The sequence below is a fragment of the Pelodiscus sinensis genome, chromosome 1 (assembly GCF_049634645.1).
Source record: "Pelodiscus sinensis isolate JC-2024 chromosome 1, ASM4963464v1, whole genome shotgun sequence".
Lineage (NCBI taxonomy): Eukaryota > Metazoa > Chordata > Testudines > Trionychidae > Pelodiscus > Pelodiscus sinensis.
Genome location: NC_134711.1, coordinates 284,180,931 through 284,207,525, shown reverse-complemented (window position 1 = coordinate 284,207,525; position 26,595 = coordinate 284,180,931). Strand labels below are relative to the sequence as shown.

The window sequence follows — 26,595 nt, the reverse complement described above, 5'->3', positions numbered from 1 at the left end:
GGGGGCGCTAGCTTCGCGTCTCCCTGGTCTGCTGGGGGGAAGCAGCTAGTGCGGGGTTGCCTCACCCCGTTTGTAAGTAGGGATCTGATGTAAGTCGGATCCATGTAACCCGGGGACTGCCTGTACTTAGTCCCATTTTCAAAAGTGACATCTAGCCACTTAACTCCTTCATTGCTTCACTAAACACTGCAAGGCCTAAGGTCAATATATTTAAAGGTGTTAAGTTTGGTAGTTCCCGAATCATTGTGTGATTTAGAGTGGTACATTTTAATTATATTAATATTTAAATGACACTGCCAAAGCTTTGAATTGCCCTCCCCACCCAAACTCTAAGGTATATTGAAGTCAGTAGAGTTATACCAGACTTATTTTAGTGTGAGAGCAGCATTTGCCTCAATTTATTTTATTCCTCATAATAGGTATTCCATATGCTAAGTAATAATCACATTTAACCAGCTTTACATTTTTCTTGATTAAAGGCCTAAAGTTTTGCATAAAGCCTGCATTTTGCTCATCATGAAATAAGTTATCAGACATTTTAAAATCTGATGCACATTCCAAGTTTCAATTTTCTTAAACTCCCAGAGAGATTTTAGACAGCTAGATTCCAGTTCAGTTTTTATTTGTATACAAAAATATATTATAGAAAAAAGCATTAAAGCTTTCAACTATATAAAATTACAAATTTTCATAAAAGCAATTTTAAATTAAAATTTAAGCTATATTTAGGAAATATAGCATCAGCACACTTAAATTATGTGATCCTGCCTGCTGCAAAGTAACAAAACTGGCATCAGTTAAATGCTTAGAAAGGATGACTATGTTCAGAAGATGAATATGTTGAATAGCAAGATTGACAGTTGTCAGACATGGCAGCGTCTTTTAGTAAGCCATATCATTAAGTCTTCATTGCAGCTTCTAAGGAATTATCTGTAGGCAGGGATGTTGTTGCCAAGAATCCTTTTACTTCACATACCTGTAAATATGAAAGAGATCCCAGTTGCTACACTTTGCAAAATTACACTTTAGTGATGCATCAAAATGTCACTTATCCAGTTTCTTAAACAGTCTGCTACTGGACATGGAAGGAAGACATCACAGTTATAAACCTTAAGAAAATCACTGCTCTAATGCATGTCTTGGGCATCTGCACAAGTGTAGGTGGTGCATAACCCCAACTATATCATAGGACTCAAAATATGGAATAGTACTAGAAGGCTGAAGTTGGCCTTTTTCACTGCATTACGAAGTCAAAGATAAAGCTGGCATGTGAAAGTAGGGGTGACCACATTGCAAAAGAGTAATTAGAATGCACTAAAGCAGGATCAGGTGGCAATTGCCCTTTCAGCTTGCCCTTAACTAGGAAATGGACACTCACAGTCAGTATGAAATAGGCAGCCCAAGACAGTCACCTTCAACTCAGCTGTGAAAGCCCTAGCATCAAAAACCCAAAGAAAAGGTTGTATCAGACTCTCTGGTGGTGGTTTCTGTCTTCCTTGAATACCAAGTCTCCTGTCTCTGCCTTTCTATAGGTTAATAAATTCAAGCTCAGTGGTAAAGAAGCAACTAGTTCTAGAAGATATCCTTTGGAAAAACCAGTGAATAAGAATAAATACTTAATTTGTTTCCCTTATGTTAAGATACAAGTGATTGGACAGTAAGGGCTAAACACAAATAAGCCAGAGATAACACAGGTTTATGATAATAAATGAAATTGTCCTGCATTAAACTCAAACCAAATCAATTAAGGCTTAAAACATACAAAGAAGGGGAAACAAAGGATTTTTAAAAACCCACACAATTTGTGCTAACCCTTTTATCCTTTGTACTGCTTAATTATGGCCCAGTCCTGTTGTATGTGGGCTCACCCAAATGAACAGCACAAGCAAACTGTGAGAAGGGGAATAGATGTAAAATAGTATTCAAAAAAGTGTTTTTCCATAGCCCGATGAAAAGCCAAAGAGCAGTGTAACTGAATAACCGATTGTAAGGTAGTCACAAATACGGTCCACATTTAATGGAGCCTAGATCAATTTTTTAAATTTAAAGTGTGGACTTCCTTTCTATTAACATTTTGGAAAGATAATAACAGCAGCCTAATTGTTACATTTATACCAGGCAGTCACAGTTCCTGCCAACTATTTAGACTTACAGGACTATGAAACACAAGCCTGTTTTTTGCATTGTTAAATAAGTGTTTGAAGAACTCTTGCTTGCATAACTGGCGTACTATCAAAGAGACTTCAACACATATAGCATTTTCAGGACATAACAAAAACAATCATAAGTGAAAATGTTAATCAAAATCAAATTGAGCGTGGCTGCTAACCTGAACATGTACAAAAGGAGGGAGTGGAGTAAATAAATGAGAACATCGATGTAGCATATCCTCACACTATCAAAGAGCAAACGAAGGAGACCTAAAAGTATGAATACACGGGCAGAGGCAGATCTGTTCACATGTCCTCTCTCACAACAAAAGAACTCTAATATTTAAAGGAAATTATGTAACAAATTCTGTTCCCATCCCAACCTTATCTCCACTGGTGCAGGTCTGATCAAAGAGTTTGCAGGGCCCAAAGCAGCACACTGACAGTGGGGCCTGGCTGGTGGATGCTCTAGTTTAAGTCAAACCCAGTTGAGGGGTGAGAGTCCAGCCAGGCAGCACAAGTCCCTTGCTGGATATATTCCACAACTCCTCTAGACTTAAGACAAATTTGAACTGGCATGTATTTCAGTGTCATCTGCCATGCCTTTACTGTTCACTATACCTCATAATACACTACTGTAATACTTTCAATGGAAGCCCCCAAGGTCTACTAGTACAAACCTTCTCAGATCCCCAACTTGTATTAGAGACCTGACACTTATTTGACAGACCTTGAATTTATTAAAACATCTGGTCAGTATTCCCAGCATCTAGCAGAGTAAAAGACTTGTACTGAAGGTAAATGTTTTCGTCTTGGAGGTTATTGTACGATTTTCTGCAACATGAGACCATTTTAAAGATGGTTATGTCAACTCCATGTTTCAGGAAGCTGGTGTAAGTTTACCCCATGTGTAAGACCCAAGGGTCCCTCTCCCCTGTTCCTGTCCCTTACATTATGTTTCAGGATATGGGGAGGAGGGGAGATTTCTCTCAATGGAGCAGCGTTTCTCTTCCCACTCACTCTGACCAGGGCATGCCCCTAGGCAGGGATGATCCCAGACTGGGAATTTCTTCTGCCTAGCCAGGACATCCCCTCCACAGACAGGCTCCTGGTGTGGGTGAGGGGCTGTTGCAAGAAGTCGTAGGATGGGCTAGTGGCTACCTGTCTCCTCTTCTTTAAGTGAGCAGGGGCTGGAGCCCAGCACCTTCCCCCTCCCCTGTACCTATGGGAGGAGGTATGGTGGCAGGGCTGGCGAAGTTTGTCTGTGTGGTTGGCTGCACCGCACGGCTGGATAGCTCCCAGCCAGGCCAGCGAGGGGCTGGCGGGCACTGGGCAGTGCAGGACCCTGAAGGTGCGGGGCCTAAGGCAATTGCCTTGCTCTAAGGCCAGGCCTGCACTATCATTTTACATTGTAAATACTTTGACTTCCATAATTTTAAGGTACCATGCAAGGTGAGTCTACTTACTTGCTAATGTCCTGTCAAGATCAGCAATAAAGTCTTCCAGCTCTTTTGTGTCTCCAAGCTTTGCTGCAAAATAAGAGTAAAGTCCCCACTGTATATAGGTTACAAGCACAAGTCTGTGTGTCTGAGGCAAATAACCTCTAAGAGAAACAGCTTCAATTTTGAAGGACAACTCCCGACATCATTTCCAGTAGAATCTGATCTTCTCTTGATCTTGAGAGAAGGTTCTTTGACCTCTTCCTTTAATAGGCCTACTGCAATGTCCAAATGCTTTACTAAAAAGACTGTCCTGATATCTAGCCTAAAACTCTGATTATTTTTGAGAGTTATTCACATGATAACATTAGAACAAAACTCATTTCATTTCCTTCAAAATTAGAAGTTAAGTTTTTTCCCATTACTGGCACTGGTCCCCTCCTTGCTAGTACTGAACTGTTCCTTGTGTACCTATTCTAATATTTTATCCAGTCCAGAGTTTTAATACTGCATGGCTTCTATCACTTCCTTCTAGGGATTCTACACTCAAATAATTTTTGCTCCCAGGAACAGCTTCCTGATAGTCTAAATCTTTCATAAATCTCTGCTGCCAGTTTAATTGGAAACCCATTACTCATTATTACATTCTAGTGCCAAGTTAAATAATTAATTCCCCTTTGATATTTACAATCTTTTGATATTTCTAAGGTTATTCTCTACTTCCCCTTAGATGGCTTAAGCAAACTGAACATATGCAGCTTTTTCTTTTTCCTAGGTAAATCATTCCACATTCCCTGAAATGAGTGCTCAATTGCACAACTTTACCTTAGCTTACATAAAGAATGTAGAAATACGGCATGTCAGCATTTGCAGCTGGGGACTCCAGCTGATCCTTGGCTCCACTTGCGCTGCCCCTTTGAAGTGCCAGAGTAGCATTTCAAAGGGGCAGTGTAGCATTAATGCCTGTGATTAACGCGTTAAAAAAATAAACGCGTTAATACTGTCCTGCATTAATCGCAGGCATTAATGCAGGTCAATTGACAGCTCTAGTTCACATATTACACTTTTGTAATAATCTTTGTGCAAAATATGCCATGTGAGGTACCATTTAAAAATCTTACCACATTATTTATATTCTTGTGTAATGTATGTGTGAAACGTGTAGTAAGAGTTAGGAACATAAACTGAAATTATGATTATGATGTGTCTACCAGACAAGTCAGGAAAGTGAGTAAACCTCTCTCTCAAATACAAAGGATACACTGACACCTCTAGCCAGGTGTCACCAAAGTTGATGGGCAATCACCTATCAAGTGATCATTCTTTGGTAACAAAGGGAGGCAGGAATAGATCAACTGGCATTTAGCAAACAGCATGGCACTTCTTCCACCGAGGCTCCTTACCTGCTTCTTCACAGCTGTAACAAACTTTATCTATGATTAATTCTCAAACATTTCAACAAGGAGCATTTCAAAGGGTGACTGGACTACAAAAAAAGTCCAAGACCCTCTTTCACTTAAAACACAAAGGAACCTTCCCTTTGACTGGGAGAAGGGAAAGATCCTGACCTGAGAAATCGCTAACCATGTTGGTGGGAACCTGCGATAAGGATTTTACCTTAAGCCAGGTCTACCTTAAATTTTAGCTGCTAGAAAGTGTTTTCTCTCTTATTTCTCTTGTAATCCTTTCTGACATTTAATGTCATATTTCTGCTCACTTAAAACCTCTTTGTAATTAAATGAGTTTGTTTTATTTTTTATTTAAACTAACCGAGTGTTGTTCAAACTGAACTTTTTGATAACTCCAGTTAAAGCAGTAAACAGTTGAACATTGATCCTTTACAGGGACAACAGACTTTAACATCTAAACTGTCCAGGAAAGGGTTGGATAGTACACACCATAGATGTTGGGAAAATTCAGGCCTGGGAGTGTGTTGGGATGTGAATAATAACGAAGATTTGTTAGATGCCAAAGTGTGACTAGTGAGTTGTTGACAGGCTCCTTGGATCAGAACTATTGAACCAGGGCTGTAGCTAAACACAAACACTCAAGGTGTGACATGCATGCTGGCAGGCTGTTTGTGAGCAACCTAGTTGGGAGATACAACAGCAAGCATTGAGGCATCCAAGGTTGCAGGGCAGGTGATGACAACCCCTCACTAATCAGGATTACACCTCAGAATGTGAAAGGAGATCCAGATAAAATGAAGGTGGGCACAGTTCTTGAGCTTGTACAGTAGAACTTCAGAGTTAGGAATAATCTCCATTCCCGAGGTATTTGTAACTCTAAGCAAAACGTTATGGTTGTTCTTTCAAGTTTACGACTGAACATCGACTAATATGGCTTTGAAACTTTATTTTGCAGAAGAGAAAAATGCTGCTTTTAACCATCTTAATTTAAATAAAATAAGCATAGAAACTTTCTTTACCATGTCAAATCTTTTTTAAATGTCCCCTTTATTTATTAGTAGTTTACACTGAATACAGTACTGTGCTATACCACATTTGCTTTTCTTTTGTCTCTGCCTAATTGCATACTTCTGAATGAGGAGTGTGGTTGACCAGTCAGTTTATAACTCTGGTGTTCATAACACTGAGGTGCTAGTATATGTGAAAGCTCTGTGCGGCATGAATGTATGTCTGTTCCTTTAATTGACTTAGTGTACATCTACTCTGCCATTGGGATTGTGCTTCCCAGCATGGGCAGACACCTGTTAGCTCCACTTACTCTGAGCCTTAAAATAGGGGTATGGCTGAGGTTAGCCACTTGAGTACAGACCCTCCCAGCCCCCTCGACATGTACTCAGTTGGCCAGACCAACCCACCAGCTGGCCATACTGCTATTTTTAGTGTACTGGCATGAGCAGAGCTAACACAGGTTTGCTTATTCCTGCTGGGAAGCTTGCTCCCAGCTGCAGTGCAAACATCACTCTTCAGCTAAGATGTAAGGTAACTCAAGTTATGTGCACTCCAGTTAAGACCTCAAATTATCCTAGCTCAAGTGAGAGCAGTGATATTGCAAAGAGCGACAGGACAACTGCACAGAGTGATGTGTCAGCAGCTGACAAGCTGCAATAAGTCGAGTTGTAGCTTATCCACCCTGAAGGTGTGGCTACACCGCACCATAGGTTGAAATAAGATACATAATTTAAGCTATGTAAATTGTGTATCTTATTTCGATCTTATTTCAAAATAGCTTATTTGGAAATTTGGTGCTGTCTACACAGCACTTATTTCAAAATAAATCGTTATTCTGAAATGTCCCTTACTCCTCTTGGAATGAGGTTTACAGGGACATTGGAATAGTGAGCTCGTTATATTTCGAGATAATGGGTGCGCTCAAGACATGGAATAGCTATTTCAGGGTACCTCTGGAATCTCGAAATAGCAATGCAGTGTAGACATAGCCTGAGAGGCCAACCAATTCACATTAAAATTATCCCTGCACTCAAAGCATTTGTGTGTTCACAGGATGACTTGGGCAACACTCAAGTTGTAACATGAGTTAACTCTCTAGTGAAAATAAATACTTCCCTTGAATGGGTTTAGTAAGACACATCACAATTTTAAATCGGCCAAAAGCCATTTCCTTTAATGCTGTACATCCACAGCTAATAGAGTTGGGGGAGGGGGACCTCCTGAGCATCACTGGCTATTGCACACATTTTTTAGCACAGATACTAGTAGCGCTTGTGTTTGAAGTAGTGATATACTAACACTCAGGAGATTGTTTGCATCTTACATCTCAGTGGATGAACATTTTACAGAGATGAGACTGTACTACTAAAAGATCAGAAGAAACTTATATAGTCAAAATAAAGTTATGAGACTTACCTTTACAAGGAGTTACTGCTGGAGATGGTAAAGTCGGGATTGGAACTGACATTGTTGGAGAGTTAAGTTTTTCATCGCTGAAGCTAAAACTGTTTCTGTAGAGTGAATCTGCACCTGTAGGGCAAATTCTAAGCATGAGATATTAAAACTAATGTTATGGAAAGTTTATAACCATAATAAAACAATGTAAGTATCATAGGTGGAGTTAGGGGGGTGTTGTGTTGCTACCCTCCGTCCCCCCCCCCCTTAAAAAAAAACCCAACAACCCTTCAAGCCTCAGGCAGGAAGCCTAAGCGTGCAATGCAATATTGAGTTCAGCAGAGGAGACAGATGTGCTGCTCTCAGCTTGCACCCCTTTGGTAAGGGAATCAGAGTTTTGTTCATAAATAGAAACAATAAGGAGCTCTGTGGCACCTTACAGACAAATTTATTTGATCATAAGCTTTTGTGGGCTGCAGCCCACTTCCCCCAAATATGTTAGTCTTTAAGATGCCACAGAATTCCTCGTTTTTACTGAAACAGACTAACACGGCTACCCCTCTGAAATTTATAAATAGCATGATTAACAGGTGCTTAAGAAAGAGCTGCTAGGGTATTCTCTAAGGGTTCATCTACACTTGCTCCCTAGTTCGAGCTAGGGCTGCAAATGTAGCCGACCGAAATTGCTAATGAAGCGGGGATTTAAATGTCCCGTGCTTCATTAGCATAATCTCGCCCGCGACTTATTCCTCTCAACAGCTGATTCGAACCAGGAAGTGCACTCTGGGACGTGGTAGTTCGAATCAAACCCCTTGGTTTGAACTAACATTACTCTTCATTTTTTGAGGAGTAACGTTAGTTTGAGCCAAGGAGTTTGATTCGAACTACCGCATCCTGGAGTGCACTTCCTGGTTCAAATCAGCTGTTGAGAGGAATAAGTCGCGGGCGAGATTATGCTAATGAAGCACGGGACATTTAAATCCCCGCTTCATTAGCAATTTCGGTCGGCTACATTTACAGCCCTACCTCGAACTAGGGAGCAAGTGTAAACATACCCTGTTCCAAGTTTGGTAAACTGCAAAAAGTAAGTAGTCTATAGCAACAAGTATGTGGACAAAGAGGGATCCAGTGGATATAGTATACTTAGATTTCTAGAAAGCGTTTGACAAGGTGCCTCACCAAAGGCTCTTAAGCAAAGTAAGCGGTCATGGGATTAGAGGGAAGGTCCTTTCATAAATTGATAACTGGTTAAAAGATAGGAAACAAATGGCAGGAATAAATAGTCTGTTCTCAGAATGGAGAAAGGTAACAAGTGGTGTCCCCTGGGAGTCTGTACTGGGACCAATCCTGTTCAATGTATTCATAAGTCAGGGGTGGGCAATAATTTTTGCAAAGGGGGCCACTTCACGAATTATAGGTAGTGGTCGCTGCTGGCTTGGGGCCTCCCCCCAACGAAGGGGCGGGGCCTCAGACAGAAGGGGCCCCCTCTAGGTGCCATGTGCCTCTTGTGGGGGGAGAAGACTCTGCACACTTCCTCGCTCACAGGTCTCAATTGACCCCCTTTCATAAGTGATCTAGAGAAAGGGATAAACAGTGAGGTGGCAAAATTTACAGATGATGCAAAACTGCTCAAGATAGTTAAGCCCAAAGCAAACTGAAGCATTTCAAAAGGATTCAAAAGCATTTCATAAAAGTAGGTGACTGGGAAAGAAAATGGAAGATGGATTTTAATGTTAGTGTAAAGTAATGCATATTGGAAACATAATCCTGACTATACACATAAAATGACTGGGACTAAATTAGCTGTTACCACAAGATCTTGAAGTCATTTGGATATTTTCAGAGAACTATCCATATGTGCAGCAGCAGTCAAAAAAGTAAACAATGTTAGGAATCATATAAAAAGGGACAGAGAATAAGACACAGAGAATATCTTATTGCTTCCATATAAATCTTGGTACCCCCATGTCTTGAATACTGCATGCAGATGTGGTCACCTCATCTAAAAAATAATCCTAGCATTGAAAAAGTTCAGAAAAAGGAAACAAAAATGACTAGGGATTTGGAATGGATGCCATATGAAGGGAGATTAATAAAACTGGGATTTTTCAGCTTGTTAAATAAAAGACTTAAGGGGAATATGATAGAGGTCTATAAGATCATGACTGCTGTGGAAAAAGTAAAAGTTATTTACTTGGTCCCATAACATAAGAATTAACTATCACCAAATGAAACTAATAGGTAGAAGGTTTAAAACAAAGTATTTCTTCACATAACACACAGTCACCCTGTGGAACTTCTTGCCAGAGGATGTTGTGAAGGCCAGGTCTTTTAACAGGTTTCCAAAAAAGAGGCACCGAAATTCATGGAGGATAGGGTCCATTAATGCCTCCTAGCCAGGATGGGCAGGGATCATGTCCCTAGCCTCTGTTTCTCAGAAGCTGGGAATGGTTGATGGATCACTTGATTACCTGTTGTGCTTCCTGCGGCTCCCCTTGGCTACAAAGGACGAAATGAAGTACATAAACAAACTGTGCCCAGTTAAAGTGTTTCTGAAAGTGTACCGCGGAAACACTTTCAGAAACACTGGTCTAGATGGTACTGGGTCCTGCCATGAGGGCAGGGGACTGGACTCGATGACCTCTCAAGGTGCCTTCCAGTTCTAGTGTTATATGATTCCCTACCCACTGATCTGTTGGCCTAGTTGGAGCCACTTCCCAAAATACAGAAGTCAAGCTACACATATGGTAAACATCTGTACCCTGAGATAAAATTTCTGGAAGAAGCATCAGGCAAAGTGCCGGAAAGCCTGTAGAACTGAGATTCATAGATTTTTAAGGCCATAAGGGACCATTAGATCATCTATCATTTCAATGTCTAAATGTTAGAACGCACTTAATCTCAGACACAATCCAAAATAAGGGTCTGAGAAAGAAATGTCAAACATTTGTGCCAAATGTATCCCTTGTGTAATTCGATCAAATTCAGTAGTTAGTTTACAGCCCTGCCCCTTGTCCCACCGAAGTCTTCATATGCCTTGTCTGAGTCACAATAGCCAGGCAAAATGTGTCCAACTGAACTGTTTTAAAAATACCATTTAAAAATTCATAGCAAACCTGTTAAGCAGACATAACCCCACAAAAGCAGGCTTAGAACATAACACAGCAGTTAATATCAATGCTGAATAAGTACAATGTGTAGTAATCTAAGTCACTAGGCAAAATCACATTGAAAGCAGAGATGCACATCCACAATCGGCCACTATTGGGACTAGTTGCTTCCGATACATCACGCAATCTCAGTGCCACAGAGAAGCGAAACTTCAGTTGTTCCTACCTCTGAAATGTTTTCCTTTTTCTGACTAATCTATTTTACCTTTCCTCAAAAGTAATCTATAAACATTTTATCTCCTTTGCCTATAATTCTTGATATTGCTCCCATTGCTTTTTTTAGATCTTGTGTTTTTATAAAAGAACCATATTAAAAATTATCCAAAGGGTTCTCAGATGTCCACCCATGATAACTCCTCCGTGGATGATACTTTGCACTCCTATTTTATATTATTTGTTGAGAGTCTCCTATTGCTTTCCAAAAGACATTCAGCCTAATGCCATTATAAATGGTCTTTGGCTTAGGATGTGGGGCAAAGCTTTCAGGTTTTTTCCAACAACCTCAACACTTCTCTCAAGTTAAGGGACCTGTGCCTCTTTTTATTACAATGGTCCCATGATATCCTATTCTTGAAATGTATTGGTCACAGCTTCAGTGAACAGAAGAGTTGTTACTGTGTTGAAGATACCAAAAGTTGCCAGTTCCCACATTAGGAGCCAACAACCTGAAAAAGACATTTCTATGAAAACTAACACTTTAATTTGAATTCAGTAATGTAATCCATTTAATTAGGACATCTCCTAGGAGATTAATTTAAACCTCATTATGCTTTAGGAGAATGGCTGCTATTCAGTGTGGATGGCAATTTTGCTTAAGTGGAATGCCTACAGATGATTTTGGGGCATGTCTCCACTTGTCATTTAAAGTGCAAAAAGTTCCTTCTTCTGCACAAAAGCCATGGGACCATCTATACTTATCAGTGACTTCTTGAGGTGAAACTCAGGAGTTTCACTACAAACAGAAAACCACTTTCACAAGAGACATACAGTTCTTACTGGGCATACTTCTGTGGTGAAGTGCCTGTGAAGACATGTTCCTCCTATTTACATAGCTTTTAGTCTCCAGAGGATATCCCACAGTGCCTAGATGACCACTCTGGCCAGCAGCTCTGTGGCTCTAATAAATTTATTGGAGCATGAGCTTTTGTGGAGCAGATGCTTATCATGCATCTGACAAAGTGGGTCTTTGCCCACGAAAGCTCATGCTCCAATAAATTTGTTAGTCTACAAGGTGCCACAGGACTTCTCATTGTTTATGTAGATTCAGACTAACACGGCTACCCCTCTGATTTCTGTGGCTCTGACACCAGTAAACAAATGTCCACTTCTCTCCCTCTGAACTGAGTACTTCCTAAATTGAGTACAGGCAGTCCCCGAGTTACGCACTTACGAACGGGGCTTTTCTTGCCCTGGAACTCGTGGGCGGCGGGACCACCCAGACACGCAGTGGTCCCGCCACCGTGTCCTCCGGGGCGAGAAAAGCTGCTCCGGGTGTCCCTGGTCTGTTGGGGGGGGGGTCCCCAGCAGACCAGGGACACCCCGAGCAGACCAGGGAGACCCGGAGCAAAGCTGCAGAGGCGCGGGACACCGCCGCCCCCGCGGCTTTGCTCCGGGTCTCCCTGGTCTGCTGGGGGGAGGGAGGGCGCAGCTAGTGCGCCCCCCCCCCCAGCAAACCAGGCTTTTGTTGTGGACGCCTGGGGTAGAGCAGCTGGGGTGCTGCCGGGTTGGTCCTGGGGGGACCTACCTGGCAGCGCCCCAGCTGTTCTGTCCCAGGCTCCAGATTCAGCCGCTGTTGAAACTGATCAGTGGCTGATTCCAGGAAGCTAGGGGCTGAGCAACTCTGCCTCGGGCTTCCTGTAGTCAGCCCCTGGTCAGTTTCAGCAGCAGCGGCTGAATCTGGAGCCAGTTCCGACTTACGTACAAATTCAACTTAAGAACAAACCTATAGTCCCTATCTTGTACGTAACCCGGGGACTGCCTGTACTTTGCATCTGTCTTTGTTGAATTTCACCCTGTTTACCTAAGACCATTTCTCCAGTGTGTTCAGATAATTTTGAATTATCTTATCCTCTAAAGCACTTGCAACCCCTACCAGCTTGCTATTGCCTTCAAACTTCGTAAGTGTACTCTCTCTGACATTATCTAAATTGTGGATGAAGATATTTAACAGAACTGGTCCCAAAACTGATGCCTGCAGAACCCCACTCGAGATGTCCTTCCAACATGACTACGAACTATTGATAACTACTCTCTGAGAATGGTTATTTCACCAGTTATACACCCATCTTATAGTAGATTCATCTAGGTTGTACTTCCTAGTTGATTAATCAGAAGGCCATACAAGACTGTATCAAATGCCTTACTAAAGTCTAGATATACCACATCTACCATTTCCCCTTCATCCACAAGGCTTTTTATCCTGTCAAAGAAAGCTATCAGACTGGTTTGACATGATTTGTTCTTTACAAATCCATGATGACTATTACTTATTGCCCTATCTTCCAGGTGATTACAAATTAATTTCTTAATTATTAGCTCCAATATCTTTCCTTGTACAGCTGTTAAGTGACTGGTTAAAAGATAAGAAACACAAGGTAGGAACAAATCATCAGTTTTCACAGTAGAGAAAGGTAAGTAGCAGGTTCCCTCAAAGATCTGTACTGGAACCAATGTTCTTCAATATATTCATAAATGATCTGGAAAAAGGCATAACCACACCTTGAATGCATTCGGTTCTGGTCACCCCATCTCAAAAGATATATTGAAAAGGGGGGTGTGACAGGGCGCAGCGGCCCCACACTTTAAACCCCCTGGCACCAGCCATGTACGGGGCATGGCAGAGCACGGAGGGAGCATGCACGGTGTGCACGCAGGCCGCGAAACAGCTGGAAGGGGAGGTGCCTGGACGTGACAGGACGTCATGGCACCATGGTTTTAAAAGCCACTGGAGTCCATTCGGGGGGAGAGGGGGAGGGACAGTGAGGGGGAGTAGGCGCAGCTGCAGCACACTCCTGGGCTGCCCAAGAGCCACTCTGGGCGAGACCCAGGGGGAGAACAGAAAGGGGCAGGGGAGAGCGAGACATAAAGGAAGGAGGCAGGGCTTGGTGAGAGAGAAATGAGACAGCCGTTGGAGGAAAGGCAGGACGCCAAACCCACCGGCGGGGGATCCAAAAAGGGAAATGGAGGACCGACAGTGGTGGGCAAATGGCTGAGTGCCAAGAAGACTGTGAACTAAGTAAGGGGAGAGGAAGCATCCCAGGGCAGGGCATTCATTGGAGCCCGCGGCCTGGCATGTTACGGCGGGAAGCCCCGCCAGCTGGACCAGAGCGAAGCAGGTCCGCATCATTAGGGCCCTGAGCTGGGGTCCGTGAGTGAGAGCAAGCCCGGACCCCCCTCTCCCGGCTGCCCAAGGCAGCGCTAGTAGTCCTGGGCACGTTTGGGCCAGACTGGTCCCCAAAGTGTAATTGGGAGAAAAGGACTAAAACAGGAAGGACTCAACGCGGGTTGGACTCTTGTACTCGCCAAGTGAGGTTGTGTTGGGGTGTAAATAAAGATATGGGGTGACTATCCTTGGTGTTCGCTGGTACAGAGGGAAAAAAAGAATATAGAACAGTTTCAATTTGAGGAGAGAGTTAAATAGACTGGTCAGCTTGAAAAGAGGCAGCTAAGGGAGGATGACAGGAAAGCATGAACCTCATGAAGAAAGTGAGTGACGGTGTTATTTACCCCTTCACATAACACAAGAACCAAGGGTTACTTGAAGAAATTAATAGCCAGCGGTATGTCTACACTACCACCCTAGTTCAAACTAGGGTGGTTAATGTAGTCATACGAACTTGCAAATGAAGCCCGGGATTTGAATTTCCCGGGCTTCATTTGCATGTTACCGGGCGCTGCCATTTTTAAATGTCCGCTAGTTCGGACTCCATGCCCGCGGCTACACGTGGCACGAACTAGGTAGTTCGGACTAGGCTTCCTATTCCGAACTACCGGTACACCTCGTTCCACGAGGACTAACGGTAGTTCAGAATAGGAAGCCTAGTCCGAACTACCTTGTTCGTGCCGCGTGTAGCCGAGGGCACGGAGTCCGAACTAGCGGACATTTAAAAATGGTGGCGCCCGGCAACATACAAATGAAGCCCAGGAAATTCAAATCCCGGGCTTCATTTGCAAGTTCGTATGACACATTAACCACCCTAGTTTGAACTAGGGTGGTAGTGTAGACATACCCCAGCAGTTTAAAACAAGCTGAAGGAAATACTGCATCATACAACAGAAACAACCTGTGGAATTTGTTGCCAGGGGATGTTATGAAGACCATATAGTACATGTAACTGGATCCAATAAAGAATTAGATAAATTCATAAAGAATAGGGTCATCAGTGGCTATCAGCCCAGATGCTCTCAGATGCAATACAGTCCTCTGGATATCCCTAAGCCTCTGGCAGCTAGAGGCTAAGACTGAATGATAGGGGATGGATCACTAAGTATTTGCCATGTTCTATTCATCCCTCCAAAGTATCTGGCATCCAACACTGCTGGAAGACAGGATACTCGGTTATGTAGACTATTGGTTTGACTCATATAGCCATTCTTATGGAATTCAACAGTTCATACTTAGCTCTAATGCAGCTGCCAAAGCTATAGATCTTCTTCAGTCTGCTCCACCCAGGACCTACACATCCTAACACTCTTTCACGGGAGTTCAAACAGCTTGGCTTCCTTCTCCTGTCAGCATCTCCCTTGTTTTGAGGGAAAAGACAGTCTACACATACTACCCTCCTTGCTAGAGCTCCTCTCGACTGGGTACAAGAGAGAGGAGCCCTGACACAATCACTGCAGGGGTTCTTACGGATGTAAGCGACTAGTCATCTATCCAATAAGCAAAAGCTTATCGGATAGTCAACACACTAGTCGCTTCCCAACCCCCTTGCTGCCTCTATCAGAAAGAGGAAGCGGGGACGGGGGAGAGAAGAGGAGGTGCTGGGGAGAGCCGGCTTAAAAGCTCCATTTTGTGTATAGTTCCAGAGAGACACTCCAGAAAAGAATGTAAGTCTTTGAATCCATCCACCATTGCAAGAGCAACACCATACCAACACATCCTGACATGCTCTAACTAGAGGCTGAATCCAAAATTCAGTCACACTGCTGCCCCTCCCCATCCCACACACTCTTAGCTATGACATCAGTCATATCACTTTATTATTATCAGGGGTGCCGAGAGCCTCCACCGGCCCCTGGGCAAAGCGGGGGGAGGGAGGGGCTGGGCTGGCTCCATGCTCTTGTCTTCACTACCAGAGCATGGCACACTCCTCCCCTCAATCCTCTGGGTGACGATTTAAGGGAACGGAAGCTCAAGCTGCTATCATTGCCACAGTAGCAACAGCCAGGAGTCTGGGCCCCTATGAATTATCAGATCCCACCCTCCCATCTGCAGGCCTGTTTATTAATTATTATTATTATTATTATTGTTGTTGCTTTTTAGATTTATTCCTCTGTCAAACTAGCGTTTGTTAAATTATGATCCCTGAGTGACTATCTTAAGAAGTAACCTCGTAAAAGCTTTTGCCACTTATAAATCTGCCATCTGAACCTGCCATAGTCTGTTCAGTTGATATACTTAGAACGGGATGAACAAATAGCTGCAAAATGAAAGGTTTGGAGTCAAGATGGGTGGACTGTACTTTGGTGAAATAATTCAAGGTTCTCACTGGCCTCTGCTGTTCCAGAACAGTGAAACCTCACAGCATAAAACCACTGCAAGCCTTGGTAAATATAGAGTATTATAAATAAACAATGGAAACTTACTGGGCAGTAATTAGCTGAAAGAGGAAATCTTCAGATCTTCCCTTTTAAAAACAAGCAATGATATCTTCAACTATCCTGTTTACTTTGAATATTTTTAGAAAATATTTATACATTGTTATATTCTCAAAAAGCCAACTTAGGATGAGATTTCCCCACAGTGCTTAGTGATGGCCTAGCTTTGCTCCCATTGAAATCAAAAGGACCTTTTTACCAACACTGAACATTTTTTAAAATCCTATCCTTGAAGTTTTCAGTAGAAATGTTAAAGGTTTATGTTAAAGCCTCTTAAAATCATATTTATTATTATTATACAAGTCCTAGAAGTCCTTATTTTTTTTAAATCATCAGGTATTTAATAGTTCTAATGCTGGAGTTAAAAATGAATGTTAATAAGTCTTGGAAGAAACCGAAATAGTAGGAGACAGACCCCGAGACAGCTTGCACAACCTGGGCTTGAAGGTAGGAAGAGCTTCAAATCTCCCTTAATTCTCTGCCTAGAAGATACCAGGAATACCATCAGCTGTAAATTTTAATGTATATCATGATTTCTCATTCCACTTGTTTCCCATATAGTCCCCATCAATCTTCCTAGGAGCCACAGGGAACAGAAAGCAGCTTCCTGGAAGCTGTGATAAGCACTACTGAGACCCGACACCTCCTCCCATACTCTGAATCCCTTGGCTTTAGCCTGGAGTCTCATCCTGCACTGAAACCCCATCCAAGAGCCAGCACTACCATTCAGAGCCCTCCCCTCCCTCTCATCAACCTCCTGCTCAAGCCCAGTGAAAGCGAGTGACAGTTGGGGAGAGAAAGCAACAGGCTACGTCTACACTGGCCCCTTTTCCGAAAGGGGCATGCTAATTTCACAGGTGGTAATAGGGAAATCCGCGGGGGATTTAAATATCCCCCGTGGCATTTAAATAAAAATGTCAGCCGCTTTTTTCCGGCTTTTAGAAAAGCCGGAAAAGAGCGTCTACACTGGCCCCGATCCTCCGGAAAAAAGCCCTTTTCCGGAGGATCTCTTATTCCTACTTCAAAGGACATTTTTATTTAAATGCCGCGGGGGATATTTAAATCCCCCGCGGATTTCCCTATTACAACCTGTGAAATTAGCATGCCCCTTTCGGAAAAGGGGCCAGTGTAGACGTAGCCACAGTGTAAAGGAGACTGAAGCAAGTGGGAGGCAGGGTGTTGGCAGCCATACTGATTTGGCACTAAGCCATCAGTTGTGTCAGCATGGATCCAATTGAATTGTTAGGTGTATTTCAAGCCACGCACTAACGTCAAGATCCAGTGTTGCGATGCCCAGAAAATTATGAAAACTATGTGCTCCGCAAAGCTCTCTACGCAATGAATGGGAAAGAGATTAATAGGATCCACACAAAAAAGTGACCTGCCAGGCCAGGCACTTCCTAACCTAGCCAGTGGGAGGTGCCAAAAAGCGGGGTGTTTGTTGTGAGGTACCTGACTCTGCTTCTGATCCACATCCAAGAACCCTTCTCCTGGACTCAAGACGTTTAGGACCCTAAGCCATTTCTTGTGAGAATAATTTCGGCACCTGCCTACCTCCGCCTAAGACAACCAAGGAGAAGGTAGCAACAGCCCCCTTAAAATGTATCCAGGTGATTAGTGTACTCATCTGGAATGAGAGACTCTGGTTCAATTTATCCCCCTGCCCAATAAGATGGGATCTGAGCAGAGCTCTTCCTAGGTGAGTGCCCTACCAAGTGGGCTATGGGATATTCAGACATGGATGTCAGTTCATCGTGTTGAAGCCATTTTACTTTAATTATTAACTGAAGTAGAGACCATGTAGAAATCACTCAATGGTCTTGGCACTCACCTGAGAGATGAGGAATCCCTGTTCACCTCCCTTCTCCTCAGGCAGAAAACTGACTTGACTGCAGGCCTCCTGCACAAGCGCTAAGCACTGAGCTAAAGGTTATATTTGCAAGAGAGGTCACTGCCTCTTCTCCCAACCCCTGGCCACCTTGTTTGAATCAGGCCCCCCTGAGAAGACAGGCATTCCCTCTCCAGAGTAGGAGGATCTCACCGGGGCTTAGAGGTGAGACATAGGTCCAGATGCCTGCATGAGACTATAGTGCAGATGATCAGAGGCTGAAACTTACATGCCTTAGGAATTGTTACTGCCTTAGTGCCTAGAAGTGGGGCTTTACATGCCTAATTTCCTTTGCGGATCTCACCTAAGATCTTGATTAACATTTGTGAATGGCATAATTCTTTATACTATTTAGGGTATAGAGCCCACTGTTCTAGGTCGGGGTGGGCACTAATTTTTTGCTAAATTTTTGAAGTGGCCCTGGGCTGCATGGGAAGGGGCAGGGCCTCAAAAGGAAGGGTCAGGGCTAGGATTCTTCAGGCTTCCTCCCCCCCCCAAGCTATGATTGGTTTGGGGGTGGAGGAGCCCCTTTGCCCCCCTTCCCACTAAGCACCCATGTCCCTGGTGGGGGAAAGAGACTTCCCATGCTCCCCCACCCCTAGGCCAGTCAGGGCTTGGGAGTGGGGGGAGCACATGAAGCCTCCTCCCACCCTGCCAGGAGCACGCAGCAATTCTAAGTGCCGTGTGCTCCTGGTAGGGCACGGGGGTAGGGCAGAGGAAACTGTGTGTGCTCCTCCCACCCCAGGCCAATAAGGGCTTGGAGCCAAGGGAGCATGTGAAGCCTCCTCCCATCCTGACAGGAGCCACGCAGAGGAAACTTTGTGCACATCTCCCCACTCCAATAATTGGCCTGGGGGCAGGAAAGCGGCAGGGCTTCTGCGGGCTGAATCTGAGGAGGCCCTTTTGTCTACCCTTGTTCTAGGTGTTGTACGTATTCACAGTTAGAGGCAAACCATGCCCCAAAGACCATACAATCTAAAGTAAAATGACAAAACACAAAATGGGAGAATTTTCCAGACAGGGAAATATCTTTGGACTCTCATTCTAAAGTTTTCAAGAAGCCTCCCATATGATACAAGATTTAGTTAGCCCCTCTGGTGTCCATTACCTTAGAGAAGGACTTTTCAGACAGAAGCCATGTGTAAAGGACTGTGCTTTCTGTGTAGCAAGATATTTTGGGGGCAATGCAAGCAAAAGGAAAGTGGCTTACCCTGCTGGCAGAAGCTCTAGAAAGAGGAATGGATTTTTACACCCTACTACACAAGAGTGGCTTTCGGAGAAGGAGATTTCAGTTACATTGAATGTAAAAGTTGATCCATAATACAAAATTTGCTGGAACTACATTATATGTCTTTCCACTTTTGAGCCTGAGCCTGCAAACACTTACAACTAGATTTCCAAAATTTTCAGAAGTGCTGCTGATTTTGAGCACCTCAGTTCTGCGATGCCCAGCTTGGAAATGCTGAGTACCCACAGTGCCCACTAACACCTGTCAGAGCTGTAGTTGCTCATCACCTTTTACAATCAGCCCAAGGTGTCTCAAGTTGGACACCCCAAAACTGAAGTGCATAAAAAGGGCGCCATTTCAGGAGAGTAGGCAGGGCAGCAGCCATGCACTCCAGGATGTGGCTTGCTTTTCATCCTGCTCCCCAGACTATCAGGGAGTGAGGAGAAAGTGCTTGAGGAGCTCTCTTCACCAGCCAAGCGTGAGAGGCATGCATGGAATACAAGCACTTTCCTCTCAGTCCCTGATGAAAAGCAAGCCGCATCCTGGAGCACATAGCTGTTGGCTCCCCTACCCTCCCAAAATGGTGCCCTTGATCACTAGGCCTTTTGCTTACATCTTGGTGTAGGACAACTGTGGTTCATAGTTAAGATTATCAGAGGTCATTGATTCTATGACTTTCTTCAGAGGCATTTGTAATATTTTCCGCTTCAGCCCCATGTTCTGGGGCTGGAGCTGTCAGCCATTGTGGGCAGCAGGGCCCTCACAGCTCTCAGTGATCAGCGGGGACCCTGAGTTATGAACTGCCAGCCCTGCAACTATCAGCCACCACAGGTGCCTCCCCCATTATTTTTAGGGAAAAAATCCACAGATAGGTTACAAGCTTCCATGAAATTTTGTTCATTGCCCACAGCCTGACTTTTACTAAAAATAGTGATACAATCTTCACTTTATTTATGGTACAATGACCATAGCAAGCATTTGTTGGATTGTGCCATAAAAATGTGATCCTGTAGCTCTTATATACAGAATAATGGCTGTGGAATTGGTCCCTCCATGTACTTGAAAATGGATACTATATTGTTAATATATTTCTACTGTAATCATCTGACATTTATGAAGATGAAGAAAGTTTATAAGAATTACACTATTCAGCAAAAGCAGTTTTCAGAGGGGGAAAAAAAACTGCCAGCATTTCTTTTGCTGTTGTTGCAGATTTGTATTTTAAGAATTGTCCCCACACAGCCCAGCTTCACTTTGATCCTGCAACTACTTTTAACACAAGTGTTGCCATGGGAATAGTGAGGTCATTACTACATTAAAAGATCAAGTTGGAAAAGAAGCTGGGCTGAGAGATGAAGCCTGTGTCTGAATAGAAATAGCGTTGGTAACTAGCACACGTAGTAACAGGAGTTATGAGAGACAAGGGGAGTGCCACTGGATTTATGTTTACATCTGACATTTGAGCCTTGCTCTGGTATGAAAGACCCTCTTTATTAAAAACTGCCATTCATCTCTGATTTCACCAAAATGGTATAAGGAGGTTTGGAGAGTAATTTACTACATTCAATGATGTGTTCAGAAAAAGAAACAAGTTTTGCTGAGTATTTTTAGAAGAGCTATATCAAAGTCAAGGAGGGGTGGAGGAAGTCCAGGTAGGACATATCAGTATAGACAGGTCTCTAAGTAAATTCCAGTACCTGACTGCAAGCTTGCAATAAATATGAAAATGGTGAAGAAAGTTCTGGGTTTTTTTTTTTATAGACTAGAAATCAATGAAAAAAATTATATGTGATTTAAGAGGGGTTTTGTACCTAGCTTGGCTTAATTCATGTAGCTTGGTTTCTTTCCCCTTCCTCAAATGTTTCATGGCCCAAATTATAGCAATTTTCTGCGTAAGTGCTTTTGTCAAGAGGAAGAACCAACTTGTAATGTTTTATTCCTAAAAGAGGAACCCTAATGTAAGCAAATGAGGCAATAGAAGTACTGATGCTAATGAGTCAATTAGCCCCATGAGCACTGACACTCCTATTGACAGGTAACTTTTTCTCTTCCTTTCTTTTTCTGTTGATAAATTCTGGGTTCCTGTCACTTTCAGTTCAATTTCCAGTGCATATGATGAAGTGCGTTCTGCCCACAAAAGCTCATACTGTATATATTTTTTCTTAGACTTTAAGGGTCTAGACATAGTCAATGAAGTAGAGATTTAAATATCCCATTTCATTAGAATAAAAAAGGCCACCGCGTTGTGCCAGCTCAGCTGTTTGTCGGCACGAAGCGTCAGTCAAGACGGGGATCGGTTGGCAAGGAAAGCCTTTGCCAACCAATCCCTTATGCCTCGTGCAACGAGGTTTACAGGATCGGTCGGCAAAGGCTTTCCTTGCCAACAGAACCCCGTCTTGACTGCCGCTTCGTGCCGACAAACAGCTGAGCCGGCACAACGCGGTGGCCATTTTTATTCAAATGAAGTGGGGGATATTTAAATCCCCACTTCATTGACTATGTCAGTATGTCTAATTTACATGCCTCGGTTGGCAGAGGCATGTAGTCTAGACATACCCTAAGATATCACAGGACTACTTGTTGTTTCTAACCTAAATATGTTTTTCTGAATATTAAGCCCATTATTGCTTGTCCTATATGCAGTGGACATGGAGAATAATTGATCATCCTCTTTAAAACAGCCCTTAATGTAGCTGAAGACATGTCCAGATTTTTTAACCTTTCCTCACAGGTCAAAGTTTTCTAAAACTTATCGTTTTTGTTGCTTGCCTCTGGACTCTCAAATTCTTTCATTTTTTTCTTGAAGTGCAGTTCTCAGAATTGGACACAGTACTCCAGCAAAGGCCTCACCAGTACCAAATGAGTCAGGACAATTAGCTCCCAAATCATACATACAACACTCCTGCTAATTCCACCCCAGAATAATATTAGCTAGTTTTGCAACTGCACTACATTGATTCCTAGAATATTGGAATTGGAGGGGACCTCGGGAGATCATTAAGTCCAGTCCTCTGCCCTGAAGGCATGACCAAGCACCATCTAGATCATCCCTGATAAACGTCTATCCAACTTGCTCTTAAATATCTCCAGTGATGAAGATTCCATAACCTCCCTAGGCAATTTATTCTACTGTTCAACCACCCACACAGTTAGGAAACTTTTCCTAATGTCCAACCTAAACCTCCCTTTATGCAATTTAAGGTCATTGCTTCTTGTCCTATCATCAGAGGCCAAGGAGAACAATTTTTCTCCCTCCTCCTTGTTACACCCTTTAAAGATACCTGAAAACCGCTATCATGTCCCCTCTCAGTCTTCTTTCCAAACTAAACAAGCCCAATTTTTTCAGACTTCCTTCATAGGTCATGTTCTCTAGACCTTTAGTCATTCTTGTTGTTCTTCTCTGGACCTTCTCAAATTTTCTCCACATCTTTCTTGAAATGTGGTGCCCAGAACTGGACACAATACTCCAACTGAGGCCTAATCAGCGCAGAGTAGAAAGGAAGAATGACTTCTCGCATGTTGCTCACAATGCTCCTGTTAATGCATCCCAGAATCATGTTTGCCTTTTTTGCAACAGAGTCATGCTGTTGACTCATATTTAGCTTGTGGGCCAGTATGACCCTTAGAGCTCTTTCTGCACTACTCCTTCCCATTCTGTATGTATGAAACTAATTGTTCCTTTCTAAGTGTAGTACTTGGAATTTGTCCTTATTAAACTTCATCCTATTCTTCTCATATTCAGTTTGTGTCTTCATATAAGTCTCAAATCCTTCTGCTCAGTGCTGCTCATTTGTTATTGCTCATTTGTTTTCTACCTAAGTATAATATTATGGATTTTGGACCAATTCCACAACTTTTCAAGATCATTTTGAATTCTAATCCTATCCTCTGAAGTGCTTGCAACCCCTCAGCTTGGTGTCATCACAAATTTTATAAGCATACTCTCCACTCCGTTATCTGCGAATGACAATATTGAGTAGTGCCAGACCCAGGATAGACTACCCGGGCACTCCGCTTCATTCCCCTTTGTTGTTAATATAGTCATTAAATATCTGGTTATAATTTATCATTTTAGTGAAAAATGATTTCATTATTAGTAATCATTAGGAATCTGAAAGAAAGTTTATACAATACAAATTCTATGGAATTTGGATGGGAAAGGGTTAGCAACCAAAAATATAGATTTTGGTTGTATTTCTTTCTTCAACTTACTTATAAAAACTTAAACATGGATTCCCTGGCTTTTGAATAGGAAAGCAGGCTCTTTCAGTTCTACTCACTATTAATTTTGGTACACTTGCCTTGGAAAAACAAGGAAAAAAAACCACTTTTTTTAAAATTAACACAAATCTTAGCACTAACAAATGCCAAGATTTGTATGCTAAACTTTATTGCTCAGTTGCCTTGCTTTAACAGGGCAACCTCCAAAAACAGAAAATAGCACTAGTCTCTGAAGGGAGAGGAGGAAGGGGTTTCCGGTATTTCTATAAGCCTCTTGTGAAAATACTGTTGCTACTACTTTTTTCTTTCATAAATATTTAGCTAGCGACAGGCTGATGAAGTCATCAGGAGTCTTCCTGCTAGAATGGACTGGGGTTTGTCTTTGGCTTTTAAAAACTGTATGCCCCCCAGTCTACTAGTCAGCTGGGAACTCTTTTCTTCTATGACATCTTATTTTCCAGCCTCTGACCTTACCCACCCACCGCAAGTGACACACACTTTTGTACAGCAAGATTCGCTGCAGCAGTCATCAGCATTAAAAGGGGCAAGGGGGGGCGGGATGAGTTTTCTCCTTGTCTGCCTCTTTATGAGTGAAGGGGTGAGAATGAACAGGGAATGTCTGCGACATCATCCCTCCTGATATTTGCGAAGGAAAAAAGAAAATGACTATTTTCATTCATAAAGAAGCCCGGAAGGACTTTTATCTCGTACAAGGAGGGCCAAAAGGACTCCACTCTAATTCAGTCACAGCTCTGCAGCGGGCACGTGCCGCAGCGGGAAGCCAAGCGGCGCTCTGCTGTCTGACGGGCGGGCAAAGCTGCGAGTGGCTAGAAGCCGAAGCGCCTTTCAGCAGCCGGTGGCTCTGGAGGTGCCTGTGCCAGGCTGGGGCTGCAGCCCGAAGCGGCTCGCGCTGCGGGACAGGAGGAGCCCGGCTGCGGGGAGCTGCGGGGTGGGGGAGGGGGGGTCTCACTCTCTGAGTCGCTCAGGCCGCTGCTGTCGCTCACGCTGGCGCTGCTCCGCCGCTTCATGCGGGCCAGGTGCTGCTCGTAGGGGAAGCGGCGCTGGCTGGCGGGCGAGGCGAAGTCCCGCAGCACGGCCTCGAACTCGCCCAGCGCCTCCGCCAGCTCCCCGGCCCCCGCCCGCAGCGCGCCAGCGCCCGGGGCCGTCCCAGCCCGCGGGAGGCGCTCACCGGAGCCTGGCGAGACACAGACCCGCGTCAGTGCCCCGCCCGAGCAGCCCTCGGAGCGCGGGGCTCCAGCCTCAGCCTGCACCTTCCCCGGGAGACCGAGCACCCCCCCCCCTCCCGGCCACACCGAGTACCCCCCCCGGCCCCACCGAGTACCCCCCCAGAGACCGGGAAAACACCCCCACAGTCCCCCCATGAAGCCTCCCCGGAGAGACCGGTCACCCCCTCGGCCACAGCTCCCCCCCCCCCCGTCCCGAGGAGACCGGGGCCCCGCGGCCCCACCGACGGGCAGCGCAGAGTGCAGTTCCCGCTGCCCACACCCCAGTGTCCAGGCGCAGCCCGCCCGGTTTAAAGCCGCTCCCCGGGGCTGGCAGCCTCCGCGCTGCACCCCCGGGCCGGGGCGGGAGGCGAAGGGCGCAGCCCCGACGGCGGCGCTGGCTCGAGACCCGCCGCGCTCACCTGGGCCCGCCGCGCTCTGGGCTTGCGGAGGTTTCATGGCTCCGGGCTCTCGCCGCCTTCTGCCTGCAGAGTGTGCGGCCCGGCCCTTATAGCCCCCGCCAGACGCGGCAGGAGGCGGGAGTGGGAGGGGGCCCGGCTGCCGCTGCCCGGGATCGCGCTGGGGCGGCGAAGTGGGAAGGACGCGACCGGCGGGGCTGGCTTAGCCCCCTGCCTCCGCGCCCGGCAGCCTGCCGGTCCCACAGAGCGCCGGGCCCCCGGCAGGAGCTGCGAGCGAACCTCCCTGGCACGCTGCCTGCGCGGCGGGGTTCCCGTCTGCGCCCCCCGCTGGGCCTGGGCCAGGGAGCGGGGCCATCGCCCCCCGTAGAACAGTGGAAAATACCCCGCAGCGCTGGCTTTGAGCCCTTTGCTCGCTGCACACGCTGTTTGTTAGGAAAGCGCAGCTCACGCTAGAGTGGGGCAAAGCCCCACATGCCTGGGGCAGACAGGCACTGAGGAGCGGTCCGCAGCTCCTGCCTGCGAGTCTGCATCGGGGTAGGAGTATACGGAGAAAGCTTCCTCCAAACAAAGCGAGTGCCCGGTGCTATCACCCAGTGCTATCAAGTGTAACACCTGTCTTGTGTCCTTTTACTGCGGAAGCAAGGTGCAGCAGGAGCTTGCACAGGGAGGCTGTGTCTAGACTGGCCAGTTTTTCTGGAAAATCAGCCACTTTTCCGGAAAAACTTGCCAGCTGTCTACACTGGCCGCTTGAATTTCCGCAAAAGCACTGACAATCTCATGTAAGATTGCCAGTGTTCTTGCGGAAATACTATTCTGCTCCCGTTCGGGCAAAACTTTTGCGCAAAAGGGCCAGTGTAGACAGCTCAGATTTGTTTTCCGCAAAAAAGCCCCGATTGCGAAAATGGCGATCGGGGCTTTTTTGCTTAAAAGCGCGTCTAGATTGGCACGGACGCTTTTCTGCAAAAAGTGCTTTTGCGGAAAAGCGTCCATGCCAATCTAGACGCTCTGTTCCGAAAATGCTTTTAACGGAAAACTTTTCCGTTAAAAACATTTCCGGAAAATCATTCCAGTCTAGACGTAGCCGGAGAGTTTAGCTACAGCTGAGTCAGGGCCTTTTTGTGAGCAATAATAGACAAACATATCTAGCTCTCTTTAAAATCAAGGCAAAAACCTATTAACTGTTGATTTGGTGCAAGGGTGGAGAACCTGATGTGGGCCGGGCTTG

The 26,595-nt window shown here is 44.7% G+C and overlaps 1 protein-coding gene across 1 annotated transcript; it reads right to left on the bottom strand.

The window, feature by feature from the left end:
- Window positions 1–365: 365 nt before the first annotated feature.
- RGCC (regulator of cell cycle) lies at window positions 366–25,647 on the bottom strand. The gene is made up of 5 exons (XM_075918950.1): window positions 25,374–25,647; window positions 24,699–24,923; window positions 7,423–7,536; window positions 3,617–3,679; window positions 366–976 (listed from the first exon to the last, which is right to left on the bottom strand). Exons 1-5 carry the CDS (start codon window positions 25,408–25,410, stop codon window positions 969–971), a joined length of 447 nt encoding a protein of 148 aa, XP_075775065.1. The 5' UTR covers window positions 25,411–25,647; the 3' UTR covers window positions 366–968.
- Between the last annotated feature and the right edge of the window lie 948 nt (window positions 25,648–26,595).